The sequence below is a fragment of the Psammomys obesus genome, unplaced genomic scaffold (genome assembly GCF_907164565.1).
Source record: "Psammomys obesus unplaced genomic scaffold, mPsaObe1.curated_primary_1811, whole genome shotgun sequence".
In the NCBI taxonomy this organism is placed as follows: Eukaryota; Metazoa; Chordata; class Mammalia; order Rodentia; family Muridae; genus Psammomys; species Psammomys obesus.
The window spans coordinates 15,320,487-15,348,311 of NW_026585504.1; the positions used below are offsets into that span (position 1 = coordinate 15,320,487).

The 27,825-nt window shown below is 42.6% G+C and overlaps 1 protein-coding gene across 1 annotated transcript; it reads right to left on the bottom strand.

The window, feature by feature from the left end:
* Positions 1-388: 388 nt before the first annotated feature.
* On the bottom strand, positions 389-27,368 carry Snap23 (synaptosome associated protein 23). Its single transcript, XM_055592015.1, has 8 exons — positions 27,239-27,368; positions 14,879-14,980; positions 14,238-14,279; positions 13,813-13,861; positions 12,914-13,031; positions 4,591-4,746; positions 3,096-3,240; positions 389-1,691 (listed from the first exon to the last, which is right to left on the bottom strand). The coding sequence occupies exons 2-8, from the start codon at positions 14,933-14,935 to the stop codon at positions 1,626-1,628; spliced, it is 633 nt and encodes a 210-aa protein (XP_055447990.1). The 5' UTR covers positions 14,936-14,980; positions 27,239-27,368; the 3' UTR covers positions 389-1,625.
* Positions 27,369-27,825: the final 457 nt, after the last annotated feature.

Below are 27,825 nucleotides of genomic sequence, written 5' to 3' on the forward strand. Positions count from 1 at the left end.
AGCTTTGTAGATCAGGTTGGCCTCAAACTCACAGAGATCCACCTCAGCTCCCTAGTGCTGGGACTAAAGGCATGCATCACCACACACAGACCAAAAAGCACATTCAAATACAGCACAATCTGGTGTTCTATCCTTAGTCACACTTTATACATTTAGTACCTTTATCTGACAAACTATCCATTCTGAAATAAAACATTTCTATTTTGCTTCTTCAGCCTTTGAATGTTTTTTTGTTGGCCAATCTTCTTCAGTACGTGACTTGTAATTATTACTCAGATCCTCACATAATAACATAAGTTCAAATGACTAAGACAAGTAACTAAATGGACTCATGACAAGCCATAGAAACTTCTGTAAACGTCTCTAGTAAAAATTAGAAAAGAGCCAATTGTAGCTTTCTACTGGAGTGCTTGATGCACTGACATCTTTATTTGTTAACAAAAGCGGATAAAATGATTTCTCCACAAGTAAGTCATAGAAACATTACCTATATGAAAAAACAATACCATTAATTACAAAATTTAATTGTAAGAATCAAGCAATGGTTATTGGTCAAACCAATCTACTTTAGGAGCTCTAAAGTATACAGATGCTAATTTTTAAACAACAGTGACAAACACCAGTTCAGCTTTCCTAACACTTCAGGATCTGCATAAACAAGATTCTGTGCGTAAGGTGGAGAGAGTGGCAGTACAGTCATCAATAATTAACCCAAAGGCATAATTTTCCAAACTTTTAGTAACAAATTATAACTTTTTAAATGTCTAAAACTACAAAAAAACTCAAAGCAATCTATTGTTCTACCTGAGATCAAAACAACTTTTCTTTTTCATATCTAAATATAAATCTTAGTATTGAGGTAAATCTGAATTCACATGATAGACTGTCAAAGTTTCCCCAAAAATTTGAAGCCCTGCTTTAGTGAGGAAGTCTCCTACTTCACATATATATGTACATCTTTTAAATGATGGCAACTCCATGAGGTTAACAGGCCTACAAAGGGACCACGATATGACATTTTGGGAATAAAAGGCATTCATTGATAGTGTTCCTGAATGTGCGTTTGGAACGGGATTCCGGAACCTATGTACATACACAAATCACTACAGGTTCAGGAGTGAGGCTCACTTCCGGAACACTCACTGCACGCTCCTCTGGAGCAGGTGCTGGAAAACAGTGAGGCGCACATGTGTAAAAGCGCCCAGCCAAAGCACTAGCCTGTTTGTTTGTTTGTTTGTGATCTGTAGTTTCTTTAATGAGTCAACAACTTCCTCTTGCTCTTTACCACCAAACCAAAGCAAACAAACCAACCAACCAACCATGACAAAAGCTACTTATATAGCTGCCTCTTCGCGGCTCTTTGGCAATGCTTCCAAATCTTGAATGCAAAAGAAGTGAAGAGGATGAGGAGACTGTGGTGATGAATGGAAGACAGCCTAAGAGTGTGAACTGAGAAAGACTGTGAGAAAGCCTGAGCAAGAACCTACCCCCAAAGGACAGAAAATAAGAAAGTGGGGAGGCAGTCCTCCTCTGGTTCTTCTTTCACAATCTTTCAAACTCTAAACAAGTAATGATGTAGCAGGAGCTAGAGCACTGAGTAACAGGTAAAGAAGTACAGCAGTGTTTTAGCCATCAATGAGTTTCTTTGCTCTTGTATTGGCAACGTCAATACGATCCTTGTTGGTGTCAGCCTGAAAAAAGAGAGAGAGGAAAAAAATCTTAGCATTTCTTCAAAAAACAAGCCATTTTAACACAAGTTAAATTGGGAGATGTGGGTGTAGCTCAGTTAATTAATGTGCATGGGTGTTTTCCTGCCACAAAGGTGGTGCTGGATCCTTGGAACTGGAGTTAGCCACTGTATGGGTGCTGGGAATCATTCCCCGCTTTGCTTGAAGAGCAACAAGTGCTGTCCCCGTCATCTACCCCCACCTCCAGGTTTACAGACACACACTACCATGTGTGGCTTGTACATGGACACTTGGGGGCCAAACGCAGTCCTCAGGCTTGCATGGCAGGCACTTTACCAGCCAAGTCCTTCCGAGTCCCCCCTATTTACTTATTTTTTTAAGACTGGATCTTATTCCCTGAATTGGCCTCGAGCTTTGAGTTCAAGCGATTCCCACTCCCCTAGAGTGGCTGGAATTACAGGCACGCAACACCATGTCCAGCTCATTTTCCACGCAATAAAGTATGGCAAGAATGCTCTCTGAGCAGGAGTCTCATTTGGAGCTGCTCTAGTTCTGACCAAAGAACCAAAATAACTTTGCCAAAGATCTTTCGAACAGATGTACTGCCACCCACAGAAGCATCTAAATTAAATGATGTGTAATCTATACGCTAAACCCAGAGCACAGTATTACAAGCATCTTAGGAACCATCATTTACTTTAATGGTACATCCTGTAAGTGGCTCCAGTTCAAGTGCCTGAAGAGGCCAGAGGGTGAAGTTGTTATAGGCAGCTGTGAGCCATCTGATATGGTTGCTGGGAATGAACTCGGGTCCTCTGTAACAGTAGTAAATGCTCAGTATATTGTTTTTGGTTGCCTGGTTTTGAGACAGGGTTCATCTATGTAGCCCTTGCCATAGGTAGACCAGGCTGGCCTTGAATTCACAGAGATCCATGTGCCTCTGCCTCCCCAGGGTTGACAATACTGGTGTGTGTCACTACACCCGGCTTACCCAGTACATTCTTAAAATTTAAATTCTTTTAAAATTACATTTATTTACTTATTGTGTGCATGTGCATGTATGCGGAAGTCAAAGGACAATTTGTCAGAATTAGTTCTGTCCTCCTACCATGTTGCTCCCAGGAATCAAAATCAGGTTGTCAGGCCTGGGGCGGGCACCTTCACTCCCCTCGCCACCTCACAAGCTCTAGACGATCAACTCTTAGCTTCATGTGGAGAGTTTTAAGTTAAACATCATCCCAGGCTGTGCCTTCACAAAATACCATGGACCACATAGCATGACTGGCTGCCACCTCACCAACACGGTCTGAGTAAATTGTATTTATCTCTCTTTCTCTCAGATATCATTACTAAGTATCACTAGATTGGCTATCTCATTTTCTTGTGTGTGTGTGTGTGTGTTTTAACCTTTTCTGTGATCCTCTGTATTTGCTGGTTTTGAGCATCAATTTCATTGCCCATATCCAGAGCCATGTTCTTAAGGTTGCCTAGGATGCTGCCCACTTGAGTCAGGTTCTCTTCCATCTCGTCTTCTCTGGCATCATTAGTTATGCTATCACAAAAAGAGAGTTAAATCAGACCTCTTTGCTAAGTTACAAATGGACTAAACCTGGAATTACTGTAAAAGTTATTAAAATGATGCCCAACATGTGAGTGAAATGTAGATGATTGCTTTGGAGAAACAGTTTACACTGAAAGAAAGGAACAAGGAAGAGAGGAAAAAGAGAAAGGAAAGAAAGGCAACCAAGCAGGTAAGCAAGATGGCTAGCGAGACAGGCTAGCTAGATGGCTCAGCAGGTGAAGGGCTTGCTGCCCAAATCTGATGACCTGAGTTCAATTCCTAGAACCCATGTAAAGGCAGACTGTCTTGGGGAAAAAAAAAAAAAATCTCAGCATATAGTCTAGGATATCTTAGATTTCACTTTTCCCAGACTGCCCTTGAATTTGGCAAATCTCCTGTCTCATTCTTTGAAGTGCTAGGAATACCAGGAAAGCAGCTTGTTTTTTTTTTTTTTGTTTTTGTTTTTTTTTCTTCTACCCCAGAAGAAACCTTATGATGCTACCTTGGCCAGACTGCAGCTCCTGGGTAAAAGCAATCCTCCTTCCTCAGCCTCCAAACCCATCTGAATCTTTATTTTGTTTTTTTTCCAAAACAGGGTTTCTCTGTGTAGTACTACCTGTTGCGGAACTCAGCTCTGTAGACCAGGTTGGCCTCACAATCACAGACTGAAGGTGTGTGACACTGCTGCCTGGCTTGTTTGGTCTTGAACTTTCACATTTACTTATCTGTCGTGTGTTTGTGTACATGCATGTGCACATGTCACAACATGTGAGTGGAGATCAGAGGATAATTTATGTGAGTCAGTTCTCTCCTTTTCTCATATGTGAACTGGGAATTGAACTCAGGACAGCAGGCTTGGCTTGGAGGCAAGCTCCTTTACCTGTTGAAACATCGTACTAACCCCCAATCTGTCTTTAAAAAACTTTCAAATCAATCTGTGCACACTAAGATCCAAGCTACTGCTACTCTAAAGTAAACTGGAAAACTATGGTCAGAAGGCATTACTAGGAGGCGCAGAAGGTAGGGTATGGGACTTGACAGAGCTCTATGGAGGGTGTATCTTGGTCCGCCTTTCTCGTATCTGCTTCTCACTGCTTACTGACTGCAAAAAGTAAAAAACAGCCATATTCACCATATTCTTGCTGCCATCATTTTCTTTCTAAGCAACCATGAACCCTTTAAAGTGGGAAGCCAAATAAACCCACACTTTGAAAAGAGAGGAGGAAGGGAGGGAGCTGACAGATTACTTGCTGAGTTAGGGCTTGTGGCTAGCTACACCCAACTCCTAAAATGAACCCTTCATTGGAAGTGGTGTAGAAATTCAAAGAAGAGCTGGCATACCGTTTAATGTATCCACCGCTGGCTGCTCCTGTGGTTTGCTGAGGCTGACCATTTGTTACCCGGCCTGGCTGCTTAGATACTACATTGCTAGGTGAGTTGTTTTCACCATCTCCCCATGTTGCCTTATAGTTCTTTCCAGATTCAAAGTTCTTCGTCCTTTTATAAACGTTAGAAATACAGACAAACAGAAAAGCAGGGAAGAGAACTTAAAATTATTAGTACTTATCACCTTGAATATGATGCTCCCATTTCTGGCTAAAACTAGGTTGTCTGCACTATGCCCAACAGCAAAAGAAGGAAGGGATGAATCAGATCAATCTACCAACATTTAATCTTCTATTTATATATATATAATTATTTTATTTATTTTTGGCTGTCTTGGAACTTGCTTTGTAGACCAGACTCAGAGAGATCTGCCTGTTTCTGCCTCTCCAGTGCTAGGATTAAAGGCATGTACCATTACCATTTAATCAATTTTAAAATTAAAAAAAAATAAAATTTCCAAATCTCTGGTAAGCCATTAGCAAGTGGAAAGCTGAAACTTGATATTTCAAGTCTTTCAGCTTATAGCCTTTGCCATTAAAAAAAAAAAAAAAAGTCATTGGTTACTAAGGAGGAAAATTCTTTGGGAAAGATGGTTCGGGATATACAAAGAGGTTCCTTGGAAGAACACAAGAGGTTGATGTATGGGTTCAAAGAAGTCCAAGAAGTACCCACCTTCGTCCCCTGTTGTTTGAACCAGAGTAGTTCTAGATGAGGCTTTGTTGTTTTAGTTTATGGTTTGCTTTTATCTTTTGTGTCAGGGTTTCTTGGTGTAGCTCTGGCTATCCTGAAAATTGCTCTGAAGACCAGGCTGGCCTCAAATTCAGAAATTAGCCTGGCTCTTCCTCCAGAGTACTGGGATTAAATGCATGCACCACCAAACCCACCTTTTATTTGTGGGTTTTTTGTTTGTTCGAGACAGGGCTTCATATAGCCCAAACTAGCCTCAAATTCACTATGTAGTCAAAGATGGTCTTGAACTCCTCCGGCCTCTGCCTTCCTAGGGCTGGGATTATAGGTGTATAGCATTTTACCAACTCAACAAAAAGCCCCCAAATCCGGGTCTGTTTTAGTGGTAGAAGTGTGTATTACATTTACTTTTTAAATTTCTTTTAAGAATAAACAAAATGTCATGAAGGAAAGACATGGATTATTTCTAGACCAGACCACCAACTGATAGATTAATGTGCGGCCACATTGGTACCTGTTACAAAAGAAAACTTACTTTTCCTCCATTGAAAAAGAAAGAGAAAAGAGAAAAAAAAGCCAGGCGGTGGTGGTGCACACCTTTGATCCTACATTCAGGAGACAGAGGCAGGCAAATCTCTGTGAGTTCAAAGCCTGCCTGGGTTTACAAAGAAAACTTCAGGACAGCCAGGGCTCTTACACAGAGACTCTGTCTCAAAAAATTATACAAAGGCCCAGGAAAGTGCTTTTCTTGTCTTTAGACACAGGCCCTAACTATACAACCAAGGCTTCTGACCCATCTCCTGCTTCCATTTTCTAAGTGCTAGGATTACAGGTTTCTGCCACCTCACTTTGTGTTATGGGACTTCAAAACTGTCTTTTACTGATTATTTTGTTACAGTTAAGCTTTTACTTAACTTAAAACTTATTTTTAGTCTTACTTTTCTATTAACAAGAATTAAGCACAATATAATATAAGTCTTATTAATCTTAGGTTCAAGGAAGTTTTTTAATCGCAAAAACTGCAAAGCAGAGAATAAATGTTATGGAAAAAAAAAAAGTGATCTCCTGTTGGGCAATGGTAATGCACACCTTCAATCCTAGCACTCAGGAGGCAGAGGCAGTGGGATCTCTGAGTTCAAGACCAGCCTGGTCTATAGATTGAGTTCCAGAACAGCTAGGGGTACATAGTGAGACCTTGCTTCAAAAACAAACAGGTGGTTTCTTCTTTCAAAAGCATATGAAGATTCAATTCTGGCAGAGCTAGAACTGGATCTTATCCATTACTTTTACAGAAAGACACTCATAGCAGAGTTTGATGGCACATGCCTGTAATCCGAGTACGCAGGCAGCTAAGGCAGGAAATCATTAGTTTAAGACCACCCTGGGTTATATTGTGACACCTTGTCTCAAAACTAAAAAGGAGCTGGGTAGTGGTGAGGCACACCTTTAATCCTCGCCCTCAGAAGGCAAGGGCAGGCAAATCCATGATTTCAAGGCCACTCTGGTCTACAGAATGAGTTCCAGGATAGCCAGGGCTACACAGAGAAACCCTCTCTCCAACCCCCTCCCCCCAAAAGCCCCCATACCACCCACCCAACCAAACAAACAAAAAGCAAACAAAAGGAACCCCCAAAGCTCTAAAAAGGTCTGTTAAGGTAGCATAGTGGGAAGTGCTTGCTGCCAAGCCTGACAGCCTGAACTCAGTTCCCAGAATCCACACAGAGAAAGAAGGCAAGAAGTTCCTGTAAGTTGTTTTCTGACCTTCACATACAGGGTATTCCAAAGGCACAATTTATATTTAGAAATATCAGCTGGTAGTCTGGGAGTACACATGCACCAGAGCGCACATGTAGTGGACAGGACAACTGGCCTTCAACATTGTTGAGGCAGTCTTGTATCTGCTGCTGCTGCTGCCCACCCTGCAATTCTCCGTCCGTCCTGGTCTGGGGGTGCTGGGACTGCAGATACACACCATCAAATAATACTTTCACTTGCCTCCAGGGATGGAAACTGGGTTATGCAGCTTGGGCAACAAGTACTTCTATCTACTGAACCGTCCATCTGACAGGCCCTTACAGGATAAATGTATGAATAGCAAAAGCTAGTTTGAAAAGCACTTTTCTTGGTTCTATCTTAAGTTCTCATACTTATTTTTCATGTTTATACTACTGTTTCTGTCAATCAATTAATTGGCCATGTTAAATCTTTCCTGGAACAAGGTGAGATATCTGTTTATTTTTGTTATGGGTTTTTTTTTGTTTGTTTGTTTGTTTGCTTTGTTTTTGTTTTTCAAGACAGTGTTTCTCTGTGTAGCCTTGGCTGTCCTCAAACTCACAGAGATCCACCTGCTTCTGGCGCCCAGAGTGCTGGGACTACAGGCGAGCATCACTATGTAAGATACCTAGTTTTGGGGCCTGGAGAGATGGCTCAGTGGTTAAGAGCACTGGCTGTTCTTCCAGAGGTCCTGAGTTCAATTCCCAGCAACCACATGGTGGCTCACGACCAGCTGTAATGGAATCTGATTCCTTCTTCTGGTATGTGTAAACAGAGCATTCATATACATAAAATAAATAAATCTTTTTAAAAAAGCTATCTAATTTTTTAAATTAATATTTTTATGTAATTGTTTGTTCATTTAGTGAATGAATTTGTCATGTATACTTTGTTAACATATAGGTTCCAGGCAAAAATCTAAAGCAGAGTAATAATACACAAAATAAACATTATATCTCAAATTTACAAAAAAAGAGTAAGTGGCTTCTGGGTGTTTGTACATTTGTGGTGATGGGGAATAATCCCAGGGCCTCAAAAGTCCTCACACCCTACCGCTGAGCTACAGCTCTCAGCACAATAGCCAGAAGTACCAAATGAGGTAATAGAAGTAGGGCTTTTATTAGGATGCCAGATTGCAGAACAGATGGGAGAGTGTGACGAATTCAAAAGTGACTGATAAAACCATCACACATTGGCATGCCTGCAAACCCAGCACTCTGGAGACTGAGGGAGGCCAGTCTAGGCTAACAAAGTGTGATCCTGCCCAAAATCAAAACCAAAAGTGACTAATGAGATTTTTACCTTAAAAAAAAAAAATGGTATTATTATTAATTTTTTTCTTTGTTGTTTTTAAACAGCCCTGGCTGTCCTGGAACTCTCTATGTAGACCTTGAACTCAGATCCATTTGCCTCTGCATCCCCAGTGCTTCCATTAAAGGTGTGCTACCCCATGCCTGACACATTTAAAACTGATCCCACTTTATTCTAAATGGGATTTATGATGACTAGTTTGACAATTCCTTGATCTGATAGTGGCCTAAATCAAGGGAAATGAAAAAGCAGAGAAGCAATACGCAAATAGAAACACTCTTCGGGAATCAGGATGTATGAGCAGATCTAATGGAGAGGAAGGACAATCAAACTTCTATGAACAGAGAGATGCAGTCAGTCTGAATCCTCCACCCTTAAAAGAACTAGACTGTAGCCAATGACTGCTAAGATCAACAATTTAAAGCTTATGGAATTTCAAGAGTGTTTTTATTCTGCTAATATTAACGTTACTTAGGAAAAACAGTTTTTGGTGCATTAGTCTTAACAGAGTTATAACAAATGAAGATCCTTTTGTTAAGTCCATCTTTTGTCTGACAGCACCCATCACGAACAATTTCACTTCACATTACACACAACACACCTTTAAGACACTTTCTATCATTCACAAAATCCATGCGCATGCACAGAAAAGCCATTTGAAGCATCACCTTTGGGCAGCTGGTTAGCAGCTCAGCCTGCACCTCAAGACTGCATCTTAAAGTTCCCTTTGATCAGCTACTGAGCCCGGCTTTTGATGTTAGATCTTCATTTTTAGTAAGCAAGAAAGGAAGAGATTAAGTGAGAGAATGAGATGCAGACAACAGTGCATGTCAATCAAACAGAACAGGAGCAGGTTCAGACTTTAAACACATGGTGCATTCAAATGCCTGCCTGGTTTCAAAGAAACAACCACCATCTGAGAATCTAGATAAAGAGAAAAACAAGAAAACATTTTAAACAATTGCATACTTCATTTTTCCTGGGCGTGTCCAAGGAATAACATTCCTCACTAAAATTCTAAAGCTTATTATGAGCAGGAAGTACTAGCTGGCAGCACTGAAGTTCCCTTAATCCTCCCTAGTGACTGCTGGTTGTGTGTCAGGCCCTGAGTGTGATCAAAAAAGTATACTAAGGCAATAGCTTTGGCGACATATACAGCTTATAGCTAACTAATCCCAGCATCATGAAATAAAGTAAACAAAAAGTAACTCTTGCCTTCCAGGGTATTACTGTGAAAAAACAACTGTGGATGAGAGAAGGGGAGGGGAGTGAGGGAAGAGGAAGAAAGAGGATGGGGGGAGAAAGGAAGGGAAGATTCTATATTGCTCTAGCAGTACTGCTAGACTGAATTCAGGACTCAAAGAATGAGCATGCTGTGTGTGCTATGTTATGGCTAGCTAGGTGCTGACTCTGATTAAAACAGACTGGGAGGTAAGGTTAGGAACATCTAGGCAGTGAAGGAGATGGAGACAGTTGAGGACAAGCGACATAATGTTAGCCCGAGTCTTGGCGGTGTACAGACCCAAGGAGAATGAAAGCTCCCCTAGAATCTTTCAGCAGGGCTCTGCCCCCTCTTCATGGAACAGCTGTGCTGTCACAGCAGTCCTTGACTCCATCTGCTAAGGAATGATTTTTCTCCACCCACTGATAAAGAGTTCTGCCAATGTTGGAGGTGAAAGTCTATTTCAGGCCCATGTTCTACCTTCTCGCCCTGTGTTCAAGAAAAGCTTGCCCACACATGGCAGGAACACACAGGGGGAAAAAAAAAATCAATACACCCATTGCTCTATCATCCCTATTCTCTCATCTTTGACCTTTTTAGAATTCATTGCTATTCTGTTTATTAACCTACAATTTAGAAACTAGACTGAAGAGGAGTCTTTCTCTTTGTTCAAAGAATTCACCTACTTTCATTCCCTCATTCTTCCATGGAACATAGAAGACAGGAACAGAAATTTGTAAAATATACCTAAGAGTTTGAATTGCACTATGTAGGCACTTAGAATTTGTTTGCTTAAATCATTCTGCTAAACCTGTTTGACACATTATAGTTTTTGTTGCTATTGTTGTTTTGGGAATTCTATTGTTTGAAGACAGGGTCTCACGTGGCCCAGGCTGCAAATGAACTCGGTATGTACAGGATGATTTTAAGGGCTAGGATTATAAGCATGAACTACCAATCCTAATTGTATGCAGGGCTGGGACTCAAACCCAGGGCTTTATTCATGCTAGGGAAACACTCTTTGTACCAACTGAGTTACATCCCCTGTAACAGCTGTTAAACTATAAACTTTAAGAGAATCAACCAAATACTAAACAGGTCAATGGGCTTGTATTAAAGCTCAGAAAAACACTGTCAAATCCTAACTCCTTACAGCAAAACAAAACCAGAAGTTGACCAATAAGCAACTTAATCCTTTTATTTAGTGAAAACTGCACAGAGGGCCTGAAGAGATGGCCCAGGTGTTAAGAGCACTGGCCGCTCTTCCTGAGCAACTCCAAAACCCACATGGCAGCTCACAGTCTTCTCTAACTACAATTCCAGAGATCTGATGGACACCAGATACGCACACTGGGCTCAGATATCAAGCAGGCAAAACACCCATAAACACAAAAAGTTTTAAAAATTGGACAGAAAAATATTATAACATAAAGGCACTTATCTGAGCACTTATCTGAGCGCTGGGGACATGGCTCAGCAGTTAAGAACATGTACTGTGCAAGGTGAGTGCACATCCCTAGAACTTACGTTAGAAACAACACAAAGCAAAAATCAAAATTGTACTTCCCTGGAAATACATAAGTGTAAGAGACTTAAACTCATTTGAAGGTAAACTCTGGGATTATACACACCTGGCACAACCAGCTAAAAGTACTGTTTATGAAGCTCTGTAACTTAATCTCTAGATACTCATCTCAATTAAAAGTTCAAAGAACTCCTAACAGGAGATTAATGGTTAACTGCCTCAGTCTCAGCTTCACTTTATCTATTAATATCTATTAATAGTAAAAAAATTAGAGTTTATCTCATCCAAGAATAAGACAAGAATACAAATTTCCACAATGGAATAAAACAAAATGAGTGACTGGGCATGATGGTACACATCTTTAATCCCAGCACTAGGGAGGCAGAAGCAGGCAGGTGTCTGAGTTCAAGGTCAGCCTAGTCTATATAGAGTTCCAGGCCAGCCAGGACTACATAGTGAGACCCTGTCTCAAGGAAGCAAAACAAAACAAAACGAGTGACGTCTTTTGTGTCAAGCACAACCTCACACAGTATGATAAAATCTTCTCTGTCTACTAGAGATGTCTTGTGTTCCAAATGTCAGCTTGCCACAACTTGAAATCACCTGAGAACCTCAAATGAGGAACTGTCTAGACCTGGTTTGCCTATGACCATGTCTGTGGGCGGCACCATTCCCTAGGCAGGGGGCCTGAACAGTGTAAGATGATGGAGAAAAACTAGGTGAGAACAAGCACACAGCACACAGCACTTATTCCTCTCTGTTCCTGGATGAGAGGTGGCTAGCTGCTTCAAGTTCCTGCCTTAATGTCCCTTCAGTGATAGACTATAACCTGGAACTGTAATCCAAATAAACTTCCCTGCCCTAAGTTTTTTTTTTTTTTTCCCTCAGGGTGTTTTATCACATAAACAAAACTAGAACACACCACCCATCAGTCTTCTCTGATTCTCCCCCTTTATGCTTCAAATGCAAGCAATTGATTTAAAGTGAATTCCTATTGATTTATAACTTCATCTCCAACCCCACTGATAAAGCCTAACCTCAAAGACCCAAATAATGAATTACTTTTAACTAGCTTCCTGGTTCACAGACAACAAATGTCAATCCACTCTATCAGCTCCTTAACTCTGGCATTGACATCTGAGTTTCTCTACCAGCTACTTACATCTCTTTGTCTACTTTTCATCTGAATCATGTAGCTCAGTTAACCTTCCTGTCCTCCCATGTTCTATTTCTGTTTGTTTTCTAGTGCTAAGGTCTCCCACTCGGTCTCATTCCCAGACCCTTTCCTCCACACTCAACCAAATCCTTTCTGTGACAAAACTCAACTCATACCCTCCCTCTTCTGTAAGGTACCATCTAATTATGCCCGTTTATACCCTTAGCCTTGGTAGACCCCACAGACCCCACAGCACCTAACCCTAGCTCTAACACACTGTCTTTTCAAGAAGTCCATTCTTTAACCCTTGAATGTCTGGACACGAATGCCTTCTGTTCTATATCCTCCAGACGTGTATTTCCCAGGCTTTTTGTATCCAGACTGAAATTGAGGTTTGCTACAAGAGTTGGTCAATTTAGCCATGGTTTTCTATGAACCTTCCTGCTTATACGAAAATCTTGATATTCAGTTGCTTCTTAACAAAGCTGCTAATTCAGGCCCAGTTATCCAGTTATACTTCTGACTTTATTTTCAGGGTAGGGAGCAGGCATGGATAGTCTCATGTACTGATTTATTTTTAAAAGGTCTTGATTACTCGACTTACCTATTACAAGGGCAGACGCAGAGGCCACAGCACTTGTTGAGTTCTGTTAAAGTCTTCTCTGCCTCTCTCATGTCTTTATTTATTTGTTCCATGCCTTCTTCTATGCGATTTAGTTGTTCTAAGAACAAGTGGTGGTGTTACATTCACAGATGTGCAGTGCAGATGCTAATGTTACCCAGCAGCAGGCTGCAGCTCCCACTATCACCTGCCAGTGACTGTTAGGATCGGGAAAGCAGCCCCCTAAGGCCCCTGGGGCCTCACCGCACAAAGATCTGTTTGCCAACAGGATGTGAGGGTGCTCAGAAACCACTCCTACAAGTAGACCAGATTCCCAGCATTTCTAGCATTTAGTCACTAAACTACTGAAAGCTAGATGGGATTAACTAAGGCCAACAAAACTGGATGTTTCTAAATGCATCAGAATTTTGACCGGTTTTGGACCTTGCTATGGAAGAATGACCTAAGAATATCACGTTTGATATTCATGGGGCAAATGCACATAAGCCGTGCTTGTCTAAGACAGACTTGTATACGATTGGGCACTGTTGCCTCTCATCCTAATCCAGCAGTGACCATGAGCCCACAATTGGAATCAGGAGAAAAGAAAGAAACATTTCTCTCTCTCTTCCTCTTTGGTTTTTCCAGACAGGGTTCCTCTGGGTAGCCTTGCTGTTCCTGGACTTGCTTTGTTCGAGGCTGACCTCAAACTCACAGAGATCCGCCGGCCTCTGCCCACCCGGGTACTGGGATTACAGGCATGCGCCACCGTGCCGGCAACATATTACTCTTACATATTACATATTACAAAGAGAAAGCTGTATTTTATAAGTGGCTGATTTCACAGGGAGTTTTGGCATTCTAAGTCAAATTCAGAGTTTCCTTCAATGACGTCAACTCACCCCCTTGCTCATCCAGCATAGTGATGGTCTTGATTCCTGCATCCTGACTCTAAAAGGGGAAAAAGAAAGATAAAAATACAAGAACACAACCCAAAATAACAGCAAAACTTGCAAAGATTGACAAATGACAAGAGAGAGTAACATCAAAAAACAAGTTCTCAGAACTAGTGTGACAGACAGAACGGGCTGCCTCAGACCAACACACACATTAACCCCTACAGTAGCTAAGTCACAAGCTGTGGAAAATTCATCTTACCTGTCAATATCCCCATACTTTCAAAGAAAAAACAGAAATGGCTTATTAGTGCATCACTGGACAGTCTTCAACAACTGCGGGTTTCAAATAACACCAACTCCAGCTAGTGCTGGAGTTAGTATGGAGTTCCACCACACATTTTTATACTCAAAGACTGAGTATTTCTTACCTCGATAGCTAAGCCCAGGATTCTCCTCGTACTTTCCAGAGACTAGAAAAAAAATACAGAGTTAAAGCATTCCAAAAAATATAGGGAAACAAACTAGTCAGAGGCTATATTTATGACGCTACTTGTTAAATTTTGCCAGCACATCCTCCTCCTTACAAGAAAGCAAAGAAATTAGAGTGTTCCATTTTCATTTTCTTCCAACTAGACACTCCTTAGGAGAGACTTCAGATGGAGTTTCATGCAGGTAGGCAGAAATAAGTCTGCTACACAGATACTAAGGAATCATTAAAGTTCAAAATTCCTTCCAGAATTGCAAGTAATTGTTAAATACTAACCACCTTAAAGGGACCAAGAAGCAGCCAAAGCGATCTCTATAAAGACACTTTCACTTTTCTACTGTGAAAACGGAAATAGGCCTGCAAAATGGCTCCAGAAGGAAAGGTACTCCACCCCCTACCAGCACGACCACCTGGGTTCTGTTCCTGGAGCCCACATGACAGATGGAGAAAACTGACTCTTGCAGGTTGAAATCTGATCTCCACATGCATGAGACAAGCTCAAACACACGCACACAAAACCCAAATGGGTTAAATGTAATAAAAATTAAAATAAAATTAAAAAAAAGAAAAAAAGCCATTTACCTCATCAGTAACCTGGTGGGCCCTTAGCTGAATTTCTTCTGATGATAGATTATCCATGATGAATCAAACTCAACTGGACACAGAAACAGAAATATGGATACTCTAGAAAAATAAGGATATACAAAAGTTTGAGGAAAAAGCACAGTTATGGGATTTAGGTACTTACTGGCCAATCTTATTACCTGTCCACCTATACTACAGTCAGGAACTCAGGCTTAGAAGAGACATGGATATTTAATGCTATCAGTACAAGAAGTAAACCCAAGACCCAGGAGAAATACCCTGTTTAAGACAAGCAACCATATATTCTAAGTGGCTTAAACTTGTTATGGAGCTGAGGATGAGCTTGAACTTCTGGTCCTTCAGAAGTCCCTGCCCATCTGGTGCTGGGAATATAGCTGGTTTATATGTCAGTGGAGACTGAACCCAGGGTTTCATGAATGCTGGGCCAGCCATTCTACCAGCTAAGCCATACCCCCAGGCACGGGTGAAGTATTCTTTCCAATGAAAAGTGGTCCTCGGCCTTAAAAAGCAAAGCATAAAAAAAAAAAAAAAAAAAAAAAATAAGCTTTGAGAAACTATTAAACTTAATCCTCGGGCCAGCAAGATGGCTCGGTAGGTAGAAGCACTTGGTATGAAAGCCTGACCACCCATGGGCACTGAGGTGGCTCACAGGTAAAGGTGCTTGCCATGCAAGCCCAGAGACTTGAGTTTGATCCTGGAACCCATGAAAGGTGGAAGGAGAGGACTGAGTCCACAATGTTGTCCTCTGCCTTCCATGCGCTATGGCATGTGCGTACCTGCACTCCAGGAACACATCATATACACAAAGTAGTAAGTTTCTTCCTTTTTATTTTTTTTTTTGGAGACAGGGTTGCAGCTGGTCTTCGCTACTTTATGGGTTCTTCTTTTTCCTCCTCTTTACCCCTCTACCTCATTTCACCCCCTGCACTAGATAGGAGAGAAAGAATTGGGGGAAGAAGAAGGGTTGAGGATGAGAGAGAAAGAGATCCTTGAATCTTATTTCTTTCTTCTTGTTTCTCTTTTGAGCACAGACTACTAACAAATTACAACCAATCCCCAGGAACAACCAACAGCACCACTCTTGGGGTCCTAGGATTTAACACCCTCTCAAAAGTTCCCAGAATTCTAAACATCACACATTTTCAGGAACTGTCTGCAGCTGACAAAAACCGTGCCTCTGCTTGAGCCAAGAGGCAAATCACAGTCAGCTTCTGGACAGTCTGCAGCAGCCTCATATCCCCATACCTGGGATTAAAATGAAAATACATTCTTCAGCAATATTTCTGTGTTGTTTAAAGAAACCAAAATTCCGGAATTCTCAATACACAGGGTCTTGCTTTGTATGTAGCCCTAGATGGTCTAGTACTCATTCTGTAGAACAGGCTGGCCCCAAACTCAGAGAGATCCTCCTGCCTCTGCATACTGAGTGCTAAGATTAAGGGCATGCAACACTATATATGGATACATAAATTAAAAAAAAAAAACATAAAATGAATTCTTGTTTGTACAATGTTCTTTATTATTATTGTTGTGGAGACAGGCTCTCACGCTTCTGAGGGTGGCTTCAAACTGGATATGCAGCCAAGGATGACTTTGAATTTCTGCTCTTGTTCCCTCCCTGGTGTGTGCCACTATGCCTGGTTTATGTAGTGTTGGGGACTGGCTTTGTGTTAGACAAGGACTGTGTCAACTGAGTCACACCCTCCTCAATCCCTGTAACAGTGTTCTTTAAAGCTCATCGGAATCTGGCAAAGCAATAAAGAAAAGGCACTCAGGTAAACAAACTGTCTCAGTTTGGAGATTATTGCGGTGAAGAGACACCATGACCACACCAAGTCCTAGAAAGGAAAACATTTCATTGGGGTTGGCATACAGTTCAGAGGTTTGATCCATTATCATCAGATGGGAAGCATGGGGACATGCAGGCAGACATGGTGCTGGAGAAGGAGCTGAGCCCTCTGTACCTGGACTCACAGGCAGCGGGAAAGAGACTCCCCTCCTCCAACTAAGTCACACCTCCTGAGAGTGCCACTCATATGGGCCTATGAGGGACATTTTCTTTCAAACAATCACAGAAACAATCATAACTTAGGTCATATGAATAAAGAACACACAGACATTACTTCTAAAAAACAGACAAGTTTTTCAAGCTACTCCCTGATAAATATGAAATACTACGGTATTATCAAGAAAAGTAATGCTGGGGCTGGAGGTGGCTCAGCAGTTAAGAGCAAATGCTGCTCTTACAGAGGACCAGAGTTCAATTTCCAGCATTCACGCTGGGCAGCTTACAACTTCTGACACACACACACCTTAAAAAAGAAAAAGAGCTGGGCGGTGATGGTACACATCTTTAATCCCAGCACTCAGGGAGGCAGAGGCTGGTGGATCTTTGTGAGTTCAAGGCCAGTCTGGTCTACAGAGTGAATTCCAAGACACCCACGGCTACACAGAGAAGCCCTGTCTTGAACAACCAAAAAAAAAAGTATACAAAGAACTCAAAAAAGACCAGTTTTCATTATGGATAGATTCTGCTCCTCTGTTTCTATGGTCTGTTGTTTTAGTGAAGGCTCTCTGAAACTAAGCAATCATTCTCTAACATACAGTCACCCAGAAAGCTCTTGTAAACATTCAATGAAATGAGCAGGTGTTACCATGTGATGTTCTTCACAGGCTCATGTGTTCAATGTACGACACCCTGCTGGTAGCACTATTTCAGCAGGTTTTGGACACTTTGAAGAGGTGGGGCATAGTTGGAGGAAGTAGGTCTCTGGGGCAAGGAGTGCCTTTGAAGGTCATACCTGGACCCTGGTTCTCTGCTGCACTGCTGTCTACAGCTCCTCTGCATGCACATGCCCCTGCTGCCATGATGCTCCACCCATGGGCATGGAGTCAAGCAATCATGGACAGAACCCAGTAAGATCATCAGCCAAAAGAAATCTCCCCTTAATACAGGTGCTATTCAGTGTCACTACTGTGAAAAAGTATGTGGATTAATAAGCACTGAGACAGACTCAGGTTTTCTTTACTGCATTTACTAGCTTTATATTAAGTTTTGTATGTAGATGCATATGTATGTAACGTGTTCCTGTGTATGTGTGTACGAGTCTGAGTACATGTGTGTCATGGAACAGATACCACACTGCATGTGTGTCAGAGGATAGTCCCAGGTGTCAGTCCTCAGCTTTCACCGAGTTTGAGACAGGGTCTCTTTTTGTTCGCTGCTCTATATACTAGGCTGCTTAGCTCAGGTATTCTCCGGTCTCCACCTCCCTTAGCCACAGGTGCTGGCATCATACTTGAACTACTGTACTTGGCTTTACATTTGAATTCATGTTCTCATGACTGCATGACTATCGCTTGTCTCTTTAAACCACCTCAGAGCCCTATATTACATTTCTGAAAACCAATTACCAAAGCTCTTTGTCTACAATACAGATAATACCTGGCTCACATTCTAGATTTGCTGGCTTCAAACCTGCTATGTAACTGAGGGATGCACTGAACATCTTATACTTCTGCCTCTACCTCCCAAGTGCTGGAATTAGAAATGTGGTCCACCATGTTCAGCCTTTGGAAACTTGTGATTATAGCAACATGGGGACAGGGATGCCAGGGGCAAATGGCCAGGGAAGCTACTAACACTCATCCTGAAAGCTGATCAACAAAGAACGATCAGGCTGAAATGTTAAAGGCGTTGAGACCAGGAACCCTGCTGTGAACTATACACACAAGCAGAGACTCAAACTAACCAGGACTACGCTCTGAAGGGGTCAGGCTTTCCCATCTATGTCAACACCTAACAGGATATGACAGTATGTACTTGGAAAACACCTAATGAAATGAATGAATAAGTAAAGAAGCATGATGCACTCTCAAAGGAACTTGGCTCTTCCCAACAGAGCTGCACGTGGCAGTAGCAAAAAACAATCACTAGAACCATATCCCATAATCCATCATGTGATATGGAATAAAAAAGGCAGTTGGTCACTGGCAGACTTCTTCAATTGGGGCCAAGGGTGTGGCTCGGTGGTGGTAGAGCATTTACTTCACATGCACAAGGCCCTGGGCTCAATCCCCTGTAATGCAATAATCAGGAACTTTTTCAATTTTGTGTATGTTGGGGATTCAATTCAGGTTCTCACACATGCTACGCAAATGAGCCAGAACTCCCAGCTCTTTAAGTTATGTGTGTGATTGTGTACGTGTATGTAGTTAAATATGATATATGCAATCATACACTGTAGAAGAGGTGGCTCCTCCAAGCTGTCCTCTGGGCTTCCACATGCGCACTCTGCCAGACGGAAATGCAAGTGTGCATGCACAGATGCACACAGCAAGCACAAGAAGTTCCAACTATAACTGTACTTCTCATACCTGTGGTTCAGGCGAAATACTCACATACTAAGATACACTGGTGCTGGACAGATGGCTCAGCGGTTTGTAAGAGCACTGGCTGCTCTTGCAGAGCACCCGGGTTCGGGTGGCAGCACCGCACCGTGGCTTATACCCAGCTGCAACTCCAGCTCTAGGTCAGCCCTCTTCTGACCTCCAGCACCAGGCACATGGCCAGACATACACATTGTGGATATAAACACGGTTCTGTTTTAATCCCAGGTGTGGGATGTGGGACTGATTCAGATGGTCCACAGCAGCAGACTATTTGCCTCATGCAGGCTCTGAGAGGAGCTCTTCACCAGCTGTAGACAGTTTTTAAATCTGAGGACTCTGGAGAGAGAATAAATGCCAGAGCCCAGAGAGTGTGGAAGAGGTCTGAGAAAGAACAAGGCTGCTGTTGCTTCCTCCCCTAACCTCCCGGGCTCCTGGTTGCTGTTGCTGCAGTGAGGAAGTTAGAGATTTTCTGAAACGAGAGCGGGACAGGCTCCAAGGAACCCGACCACCCTAACCAGCAGGAAGCAGCTAAGAGAACTGCTCCCCCTCTCCCACTGACCCTTTCTCTCTCCTGCCTGGTGCTGGGTATTAGAAGGGATTGGGGTGCAGTAAGGAGAAAAATATAAGAAATGTAAATTAAAAAGTTATTTAAAAAGTTCGTCAACACATACATGCAGGCAAACCACCCAAACCCATAAAATAAAATAAGTTGAAAAAATAAGTTAAAAAGCCTCCCATGAATTAGCAACCATTCACTCATTAGATACTAACATTAAATCATGTGCTTTATTAATTTCCTGTTTAGAAACCTTTTGCTTTATCATACATATATGTCTCATGTTATCATATGTTCAGTCACATGTGGTGGTACACACTCAGTTCCAGAACTCAGGAGGTTCAAACAGGAGGATTAGCAGTCTGAAGACAGTCCAGAAAAAACAGCCACTCCTTAGACAGCATGGGGGAAGGGAGATGGAAGAGCGTTATTTTTTTACTCTGTCACCTCCAGATGTTTATCTTTCCTTGTCCTACTCTTGTCTGCTCAGGTAGACTGCAGCTTCTCTGCTACTTCCGGGAGCCCCAGGCAAGGCCTACTAGGCAGCATGCTCTAAAAGTCACCTATGGCTCCAATGAGTGACTAACAGAGGAACAAGTGGCCATAAAAACAGTATACAGTAGCCAATTAGTCCCCCAAAACAGTACTTCAGTCAGGTTTTCAGACAATGTACTACAGATACGGAAACACTGTGGAATAAGGAAGCCAGATCTCTCAAACACGACTTTGTAATTCTATTCCTACTGGTGATTCTGGCCAACCACAAGTCAATATTTACCACCTGGTTAGTGAAAACAAAACAGAACGAAAAATCTCAAAATGGGTTCAAAGAGAGGCTTGAATCTATAGGCATCTTGTTTCAAAACCAAAGACTAAAAATTCTGCCTTCCAAAAATCAAGATAGAGTTGGAAAGAAGATGAGTCAGGTGACAGTGAGGTCATGGGGAGACACGCCCTTTCTATGAACTCAAGTTCTGCTTACGACTTCCCCCTTTTCTAAGCAGAGGCCACAGAGAAAAGCATCAGGAGGGAGCAAAGACCTTGAACTCGTGGCGGACTGAAAGCTGTCCCCCCAGGACTCTTAAAGGTTTACTTCTGTTAGTGTGTACGTGCACTGCAAGCACGCAGAGCCCTCAGACGCCTGAACAGGGTATTGTTCTTTGACCACCATGTGTACACACATACAAACACACACAGTAAACAAACAAGACTGCTTTTCTCATGGTAAAACAGGGACAAGGACAGACTTTGTTGAGTTCTGGTGAAGACTTAAAAAGATAGATCCAGACAGGTGGGATAGTCTCAGTACCTGGGAGGAGAGTGGTGAAGAATTCAAGGTCAGCCCAGGTTACAAAGTAAGACTCTCAAAACAACCGTACAAAGGTGATCCTTCAAAACCCTCAGCACAACCAGGCGAGGTGGCAGCACACGCCTTTGATTCCAGCACTCAGGAGGTAGAGGCAGGCGGAGCTCTCCAACGAGTGCCTTCCAGGTGAGCCAGGCTATACAGAGACTGTCTCAAAACAACAACAACAACAACACAGTCCTTAGCACACTCACTGGCACGAGCCTGGCACCCAGGGAATGTTACTCCTGCCCCTCCCCCTTTGTTTCTTTGTCTTGTGAGACAGAAGTCTCATGCAGCTCAGGCTTTGAAGGCCTGATTTTTCTGTCTCCCATGGGCTAGTATCCCTGTCCTGAGTCAACAAGCACACTGAAAAAGTCTGTGAATTTTGCTATTTTTAAATGTACAACTAATGGGTTCTGTTGTTATTACAAAAGTTGAAGTAGCAGACAAAACAACATATTTCTTAACAAATCTGAAAACAACATATTTCCCTTAAATGGCTTTTCCTCTTCTCTTCTGACTTCAGGCCCCTTACAAGCACCCACACTCATGTGCACATATGCACACAGACACACACACATATACACATAATAGTGGTAACAATAATGGGGTAGGGAGGCAGATCTCTGTGAACTTGAGGCCAACCCGGTCCACAAAATAAACCCCAGGCCAGCGAGAGCCACTTGGCAGTGGTGGCAGCAGTGGTGCTGGTAGCAGTGGCCGTGGCGGTGCACACTTTTAATCTCAGCACCCAGGAAGCAGAGGCAGGTGGATCTTTGTGGGTTCGAGGCCAGCCTGGTCTACAGAGCAAGTGCCAGGTACACAAAGAAACCCTGCCTTGCAAAGAGAAAAGAACAAAAACAAAAAAGAATGGAGAAAAGAGAATAAGGCATAAATTCTAGACCCTATTTCCAAAGTATAATGCCAATTCTTGGTTCTCTTGAGAGAAATCTTCCAGTTGGCTCATACAGTAAGTCTAAATTACTGGAAACATCCCCACCCACTGGCAGATGATGGACCTCTCTGAATCATAAGAGAACAGAAACAGTAACAGATTTGTCTTAAGCAGTACTGACAAAGGTTTAGAGGGAAACCTTTACTGAAGGCTTAGATGAAAAATATTTCACACAAGGCAGCAAGACTGGGATCAAACAGGGTCTGAACAAGTTCTTAATAATCTTTTGATACAAAAATAAGTAAGAGGATTAAAGAATCCCGCAAAGAAAACAGAGACTGTAGCTGGGAAAGGAAAATTTATAATAAGTTCCTAAGCACATGCACACAGTAAAAGAAAAAGAAAAAAAGGAAGAAAGCACAAAATGACAACAGGCTTCTCTTACCAGGGGATACACTGCCTTAAATTACAGAGTACAAATCCATATATTCTCCTTTTTTCTCTGTACATACCTACAGTAAACATTCATCTTTTTGCTTGAAGAAAGCAGTATACACCTTCTGCTGGCATACGTGAACTGGCAACACCACTACCAGGTCTATTATTAAGTTATTATTAAATAAGGGTTACCTGAATGAAGATAAACACTACCAAGTCTGATAAGAGAGATAATCATGAAGTGGCTTATGGGTAAATGAAGATGCAAAGGGGTGGTGATTCGGCTGAGGCATTGTGGATCGGGATGGTATGAGATTAGATCACCTCAGTCACAGTAGCACAAGATTTAAATTTACAACTGAGGCAGATGTGGGAGCTGTGTTCCATTTCTAACATGAACGTCTAAAATGTCCATGTGCTTGGCCAGATTTGGTGCTGCATGCCTATAATCCTAGCACTTGGCAGACCAAGGCAGGAGGATTCAAAGGTTAAGGCCATCCTGTGCTATATAAGGAGACAGTCAACCTGGGCTGCTTTTATGTAAACCACCACCCACATACACATACACACACACACACACACACACACACACACACACACACGCACGCACGAAAGGGGGGAGCTTTGATCAAAAAAAGAAACAATGCTCCAAATTTAACAATTCCTGAAGGCATTTAGGTCAGATCCATAGTTTCCACAGCCAGGTGTGAAGGTCTACATCAAGGCTTGGCAGGAGGAGACAGAAGGCTCACTACTTCAAGGCCAGCCTAAGATTACACACACACACAGCCCTGTCTTAAGAAATAAGTTTCCTCCCTCTGTTTCCCCTCAGGTTTATTTTGTACCTTCTTCTAGGCAGATAACTTTAGCCATTCTTATGTCAACCTCCCCCAAACTATGCAAATGATTTGATGTAAATTTACCCCAGAATCTAATCTATTATAAACATCTGTTTTAAACACATGACTCAAGGCAAAAAAGAAGGCAGAGGAAACCACTAGAAATTGGGAACTAACCAACCAAACAGAAACAAACCCAAAATTCCACATCAGTTTTATAGAAGTGCATGTTTTAAGTTAATTGGTGTCTAACACCCGGCCTTCAAGCTTCTGTCAGCTTTGGAATTAATTTCCACAATTCTACCCTTAGTGACTTGGGTGGAATCCTGAAGAGACAGTAATCAATGACATTTAACACTGCAGATGTGGAAGGTGAGAAAGCACTCAGGCACCAGCAGCTTTGCCATTTGTCTAGGAAAGATGACAATCGGGCAGATTAAGCATGTTAGATACCAAATTTAGGTGAGGATGAATGACAATGCTTCACCTCACGTGAAATATTCCAACCATCTCATGTTAGTTGATTAAGAAAAAAATGCACTGCCTTAGATGTGTTCTGGAGTTTCCAAGGTATCCTACAAAGAGCAACGGGCATACATACACACAGAAAACATCAGTATTGAGGTTGCTAAAAAGAACACTAAAGAATGGTGTTCCTGAGCCAGCAAGAAGGCTTAGAAGGTAAAGTGCTTACTCCCGTACCTGAAGACCTGAGTTCCAGCTCAGGAATCCACAAGGTAGAAGAAAATGGACTCCTGTAAGCTGTGCTGTGACTGAGCCATATGTGTACACCTACTGTGGTGGTTTGAATGACAATGGACCCCACAGACACATCTATGTAAATACTTAATCCCCAGTTGGTGGAATAGTTTGGGAAGGAAGGATGAGAAGGCTGGGGATAGGCTGGGGGGGTTTGAAATGCCCATGCTATCCCCAGTTAGTTCCCTCAGCCTGGTGGTTATGTCTTGAGATGTGAGCTCTCAGCTATTGCTCAAGCTCCCTCTCTGCCATGCTCCCTGCCACGATGGTCCTGGGCTTTAACCCTTTGTGAATCTGTAAGCCCAATAAGTGCTTTCTTCTATAAGTTGCCTTGGTTGTGATCTTTTGTCCCAGCAATAGTAAAAATGAACTAAGGCAGAAGCTGGTACTATTTAGGGATGGTTTCACACTTAAATCAATCTAAGCCCTCAAAATGGCTCAGCAGGAAAAAGTGCTGAAGCCAAGCCTGATGATCTGAATTTGATCCCTGGTACCCACATGATAGATGGAGGAAAGAATGGACTTTTTCAAGCTTTCCTCTAATTGCCATGTGTGCACTCCCACACCCCAAAACGGTAAGTAAAATATAAAACAAATAAAACCCCACTAATAATTCTGCCTCTGCCTCCAAAGTACTGGGATTACAGTCAAGAGCTACCATACCCAACGACATAAGGCTTTCAAACTCTGACTACTGCTTAACTTTTATACTTTGGTTTCCTCGTTAAATGAGAATAATCACGCTTAACTCCAGTACTGTTACATGGTTTACTCATGTGAAATATCTGCAACAGTAACTATTCCTAGAAGAGCAGCTCTCAGAGACAAGTGAACTTAGCATGCAGGAGGGGCCCTGAGTTTCATGCTCAAGCACCAAATACCAAAACAAAACAGTGCCTACAACAGAGTGTTCAATATAGTATATACATCCATATACATATGTGGAGATAGATATATACACACACACATAGACACACACATATCCAGCTTGTGCCTTAGTTCATTACTATTGCTGGGACAAAAGATCACGACCAAGGCAACACACAAAAGAAAGCATTTATTTGGGTTTACAGATTCACAGAGGGTTAAAGTCCATGACCATCGTGGCAGGGAGCATGGCAGAAGGCAGAGAGGGAGCTTGAGCGATTGCTGAGAGCTCTTATCTTGAGATTTAAGCCCAAGGCTATGAGAGCTAACTGGGAAATTATTTACACACACATACATTTTTATATTATCTTATTATTATTTTTGAGATGGGGCTTCATGAGTCTGGGCTGAAACTTGAAATTCTCCTGCTTTAACCTTCCACGTAGTGGAGATTACAGACATATGCAAGTGCATCCAGGTATTATAACCACCTCACAATTGTTAAATATGTTATTATGGAACACTAACCTCGGAGCATAGGCAATCATTACCATCTTAATCTGAGCAACGATGATTACTCACAACAGACTCTGAAAACTGGGCCTGTTGACCTTCCCTGATAGAGGGGAAGGGGCTGTCACTAGACTCTCACCTGGAATTCCAGCCACCCACTCCCAATTCTGTACCAACCTCACTTGGTCTTAACGGTTGCTACAATGTAGAAACTGAAAAGCTAGAAGAAACCCTGACTCAAAAACAAACAAACAAACAAACAAACAAATAAATAAATAAATAAGCAAGCCACTTAACAAAACAAAAAGTCCTACCAAAAATGATAACTATTTAAGGTACAGGCTAAGTTGTTTAGTCATTTAATTTGCTTTAATATGACTTGTCCCAGGCGCATGATTAAAAAAAAAAAAAAGTTTCTCCTATTTGTTATCATATACTTGAATGTGTTCTTTCTCATAACCTCTCACCAAAAGAACAATTAACAAATGGTCAATGGATACCATGGGCATCAACTTTGCTAGTAACAGAAATACTAACATTTCCTATTTTGCTGTGAAATAGCTTAAGTTTGGATTTCAAAGTACTTAAGCTGGCTGGGCATGGTGGTGCATGCCTTTAATTCCAGAACTTGAGAGGCAAGCAGATCTCTGAGTTCCAGGCCAGCTTGGGCTGCATAGTAAGATGTCGAGAGAGAGAGAGAAAAGAAAGAAAAAATGTGCTGTAGCAAATGATGCCTCCCAGGAGTTATTTTCCCCCACAGACAGAGTTTCTCTGTAGCCTTGGCTATCCTGGAACTCACTCTTTAGACCAGGCTGGCCTCGAACTCACAGAGAACCTGCCTCTGCCTCCCAAGTGCTAGGACTAAAGTGTGAGCCACTACCACCCCGTGCCTCACAGAATTTAAGCATAGTCTTTTCCAAGAGGAAAAAAAAACAAAACCAAACAAACAAAAACATGATAAGAATACGTTTTACCTGGCTCTGACTGAACTATTAGCATTTTACCAGCACATCTCAAAACCCTCTTAAAGGCAGCAGGGCAGATGAAATTATTTCAATCCTTAAAATATCTTTTAGTAAGAAACATTATTTTCACAAGGCGGAGGACATGCTGTCAAAAGGCTGCCAGTGTCTCACTCTCCTGGGTCACCATCCCTGCCCCCACCCCAAACCTACCCAGATGACAAACAGCAAAAAAGGAAAAGTCTCTTTCCTCAACTCTGAAGGTTTTCGCTTCCTCTACCACTGGTGTTTGCTTTTCCTAATAGTGCAGTGACTAATGATTAAGGACGAAGAAGTGTTAACAATGCCTTAAGCTACTCTTCTCACACACAAATGCATTGTAAAATTCGCCTGCGGGGAAGCCTTAAGGTAAAAGCAGGGACTTTCCTAGACAGTGAAGTCTGCAATGACCCACGACCCTCCGGGTCATTCTTCTAATAACTATCTCCGAACTTTGTGCTCGTTAGGGCTACCAGGCAGTCTGTTAACACTAACGAGCAACACCATGAGGCTGGAGCTGAAGAAATGGGGAGCCGAACCAAAAGTCCCGGGAACCACTATCGCCTCTCCCTTCCTGCGCCGGGCTCGCGCTGGCCGCCAACGCCTGGCGATCTCGCTCTCGGCCCAATCCACCGAGGACTGGCCGGAGCTCCCTGCTCCCCCAGCGTCCGACCCCACCAACGTTCAACGAGCACCACACCCTCTTTCTCCTTGGGATATCATCCTACCCTTCCCGCTGAACAGCCACTTTCCAGAAGGCTCTGACCAGGCTGCTCCGGCCACTCCTCTGCAGCTCGCGCAGAACTCGGATTCTCCCTGCTCGGGGAGCGCGAGCGCGCCTGCGCCCGAAGGATGCGTGCGCCTGCGCACTCGGCGGCCGCTGCGGAGCGGACACACCTCCACGGCTGGAGCCAATCACCGTGCGGGGGCGGTCTCAAGTCTCCTGCCACGCAGGCGGAGAGCCTGGGAACGCACCCGTTAACCCTACAGCTTGTCCTCCCTCTGGAAGCCAGCGGCGTCCGGACGCTTAGTGTTTTGAATTGAATGGCGAGGAAAAGCTCTAGAATGACTGCTTAAGCCTACCGGGTGTTCTCGTCCCTCTAAACCCGGGAAATAGATGCCCAAACACATCACAGTGAACAGAATACGGCGCACAGAAATTCCGAGGCGCCTTCGGCCCACGGTGGACAAAACCTTTTATTTTGAGGAATGCCTGTAGGGTTGCCGCAGGAAGTTACTCTTAAAGTCGCGAAGGATAAGTAGGAGTTCCTCCGGAAATCCATGAGATAAGAGTTTTCCGGGCTGCGGGAACAAC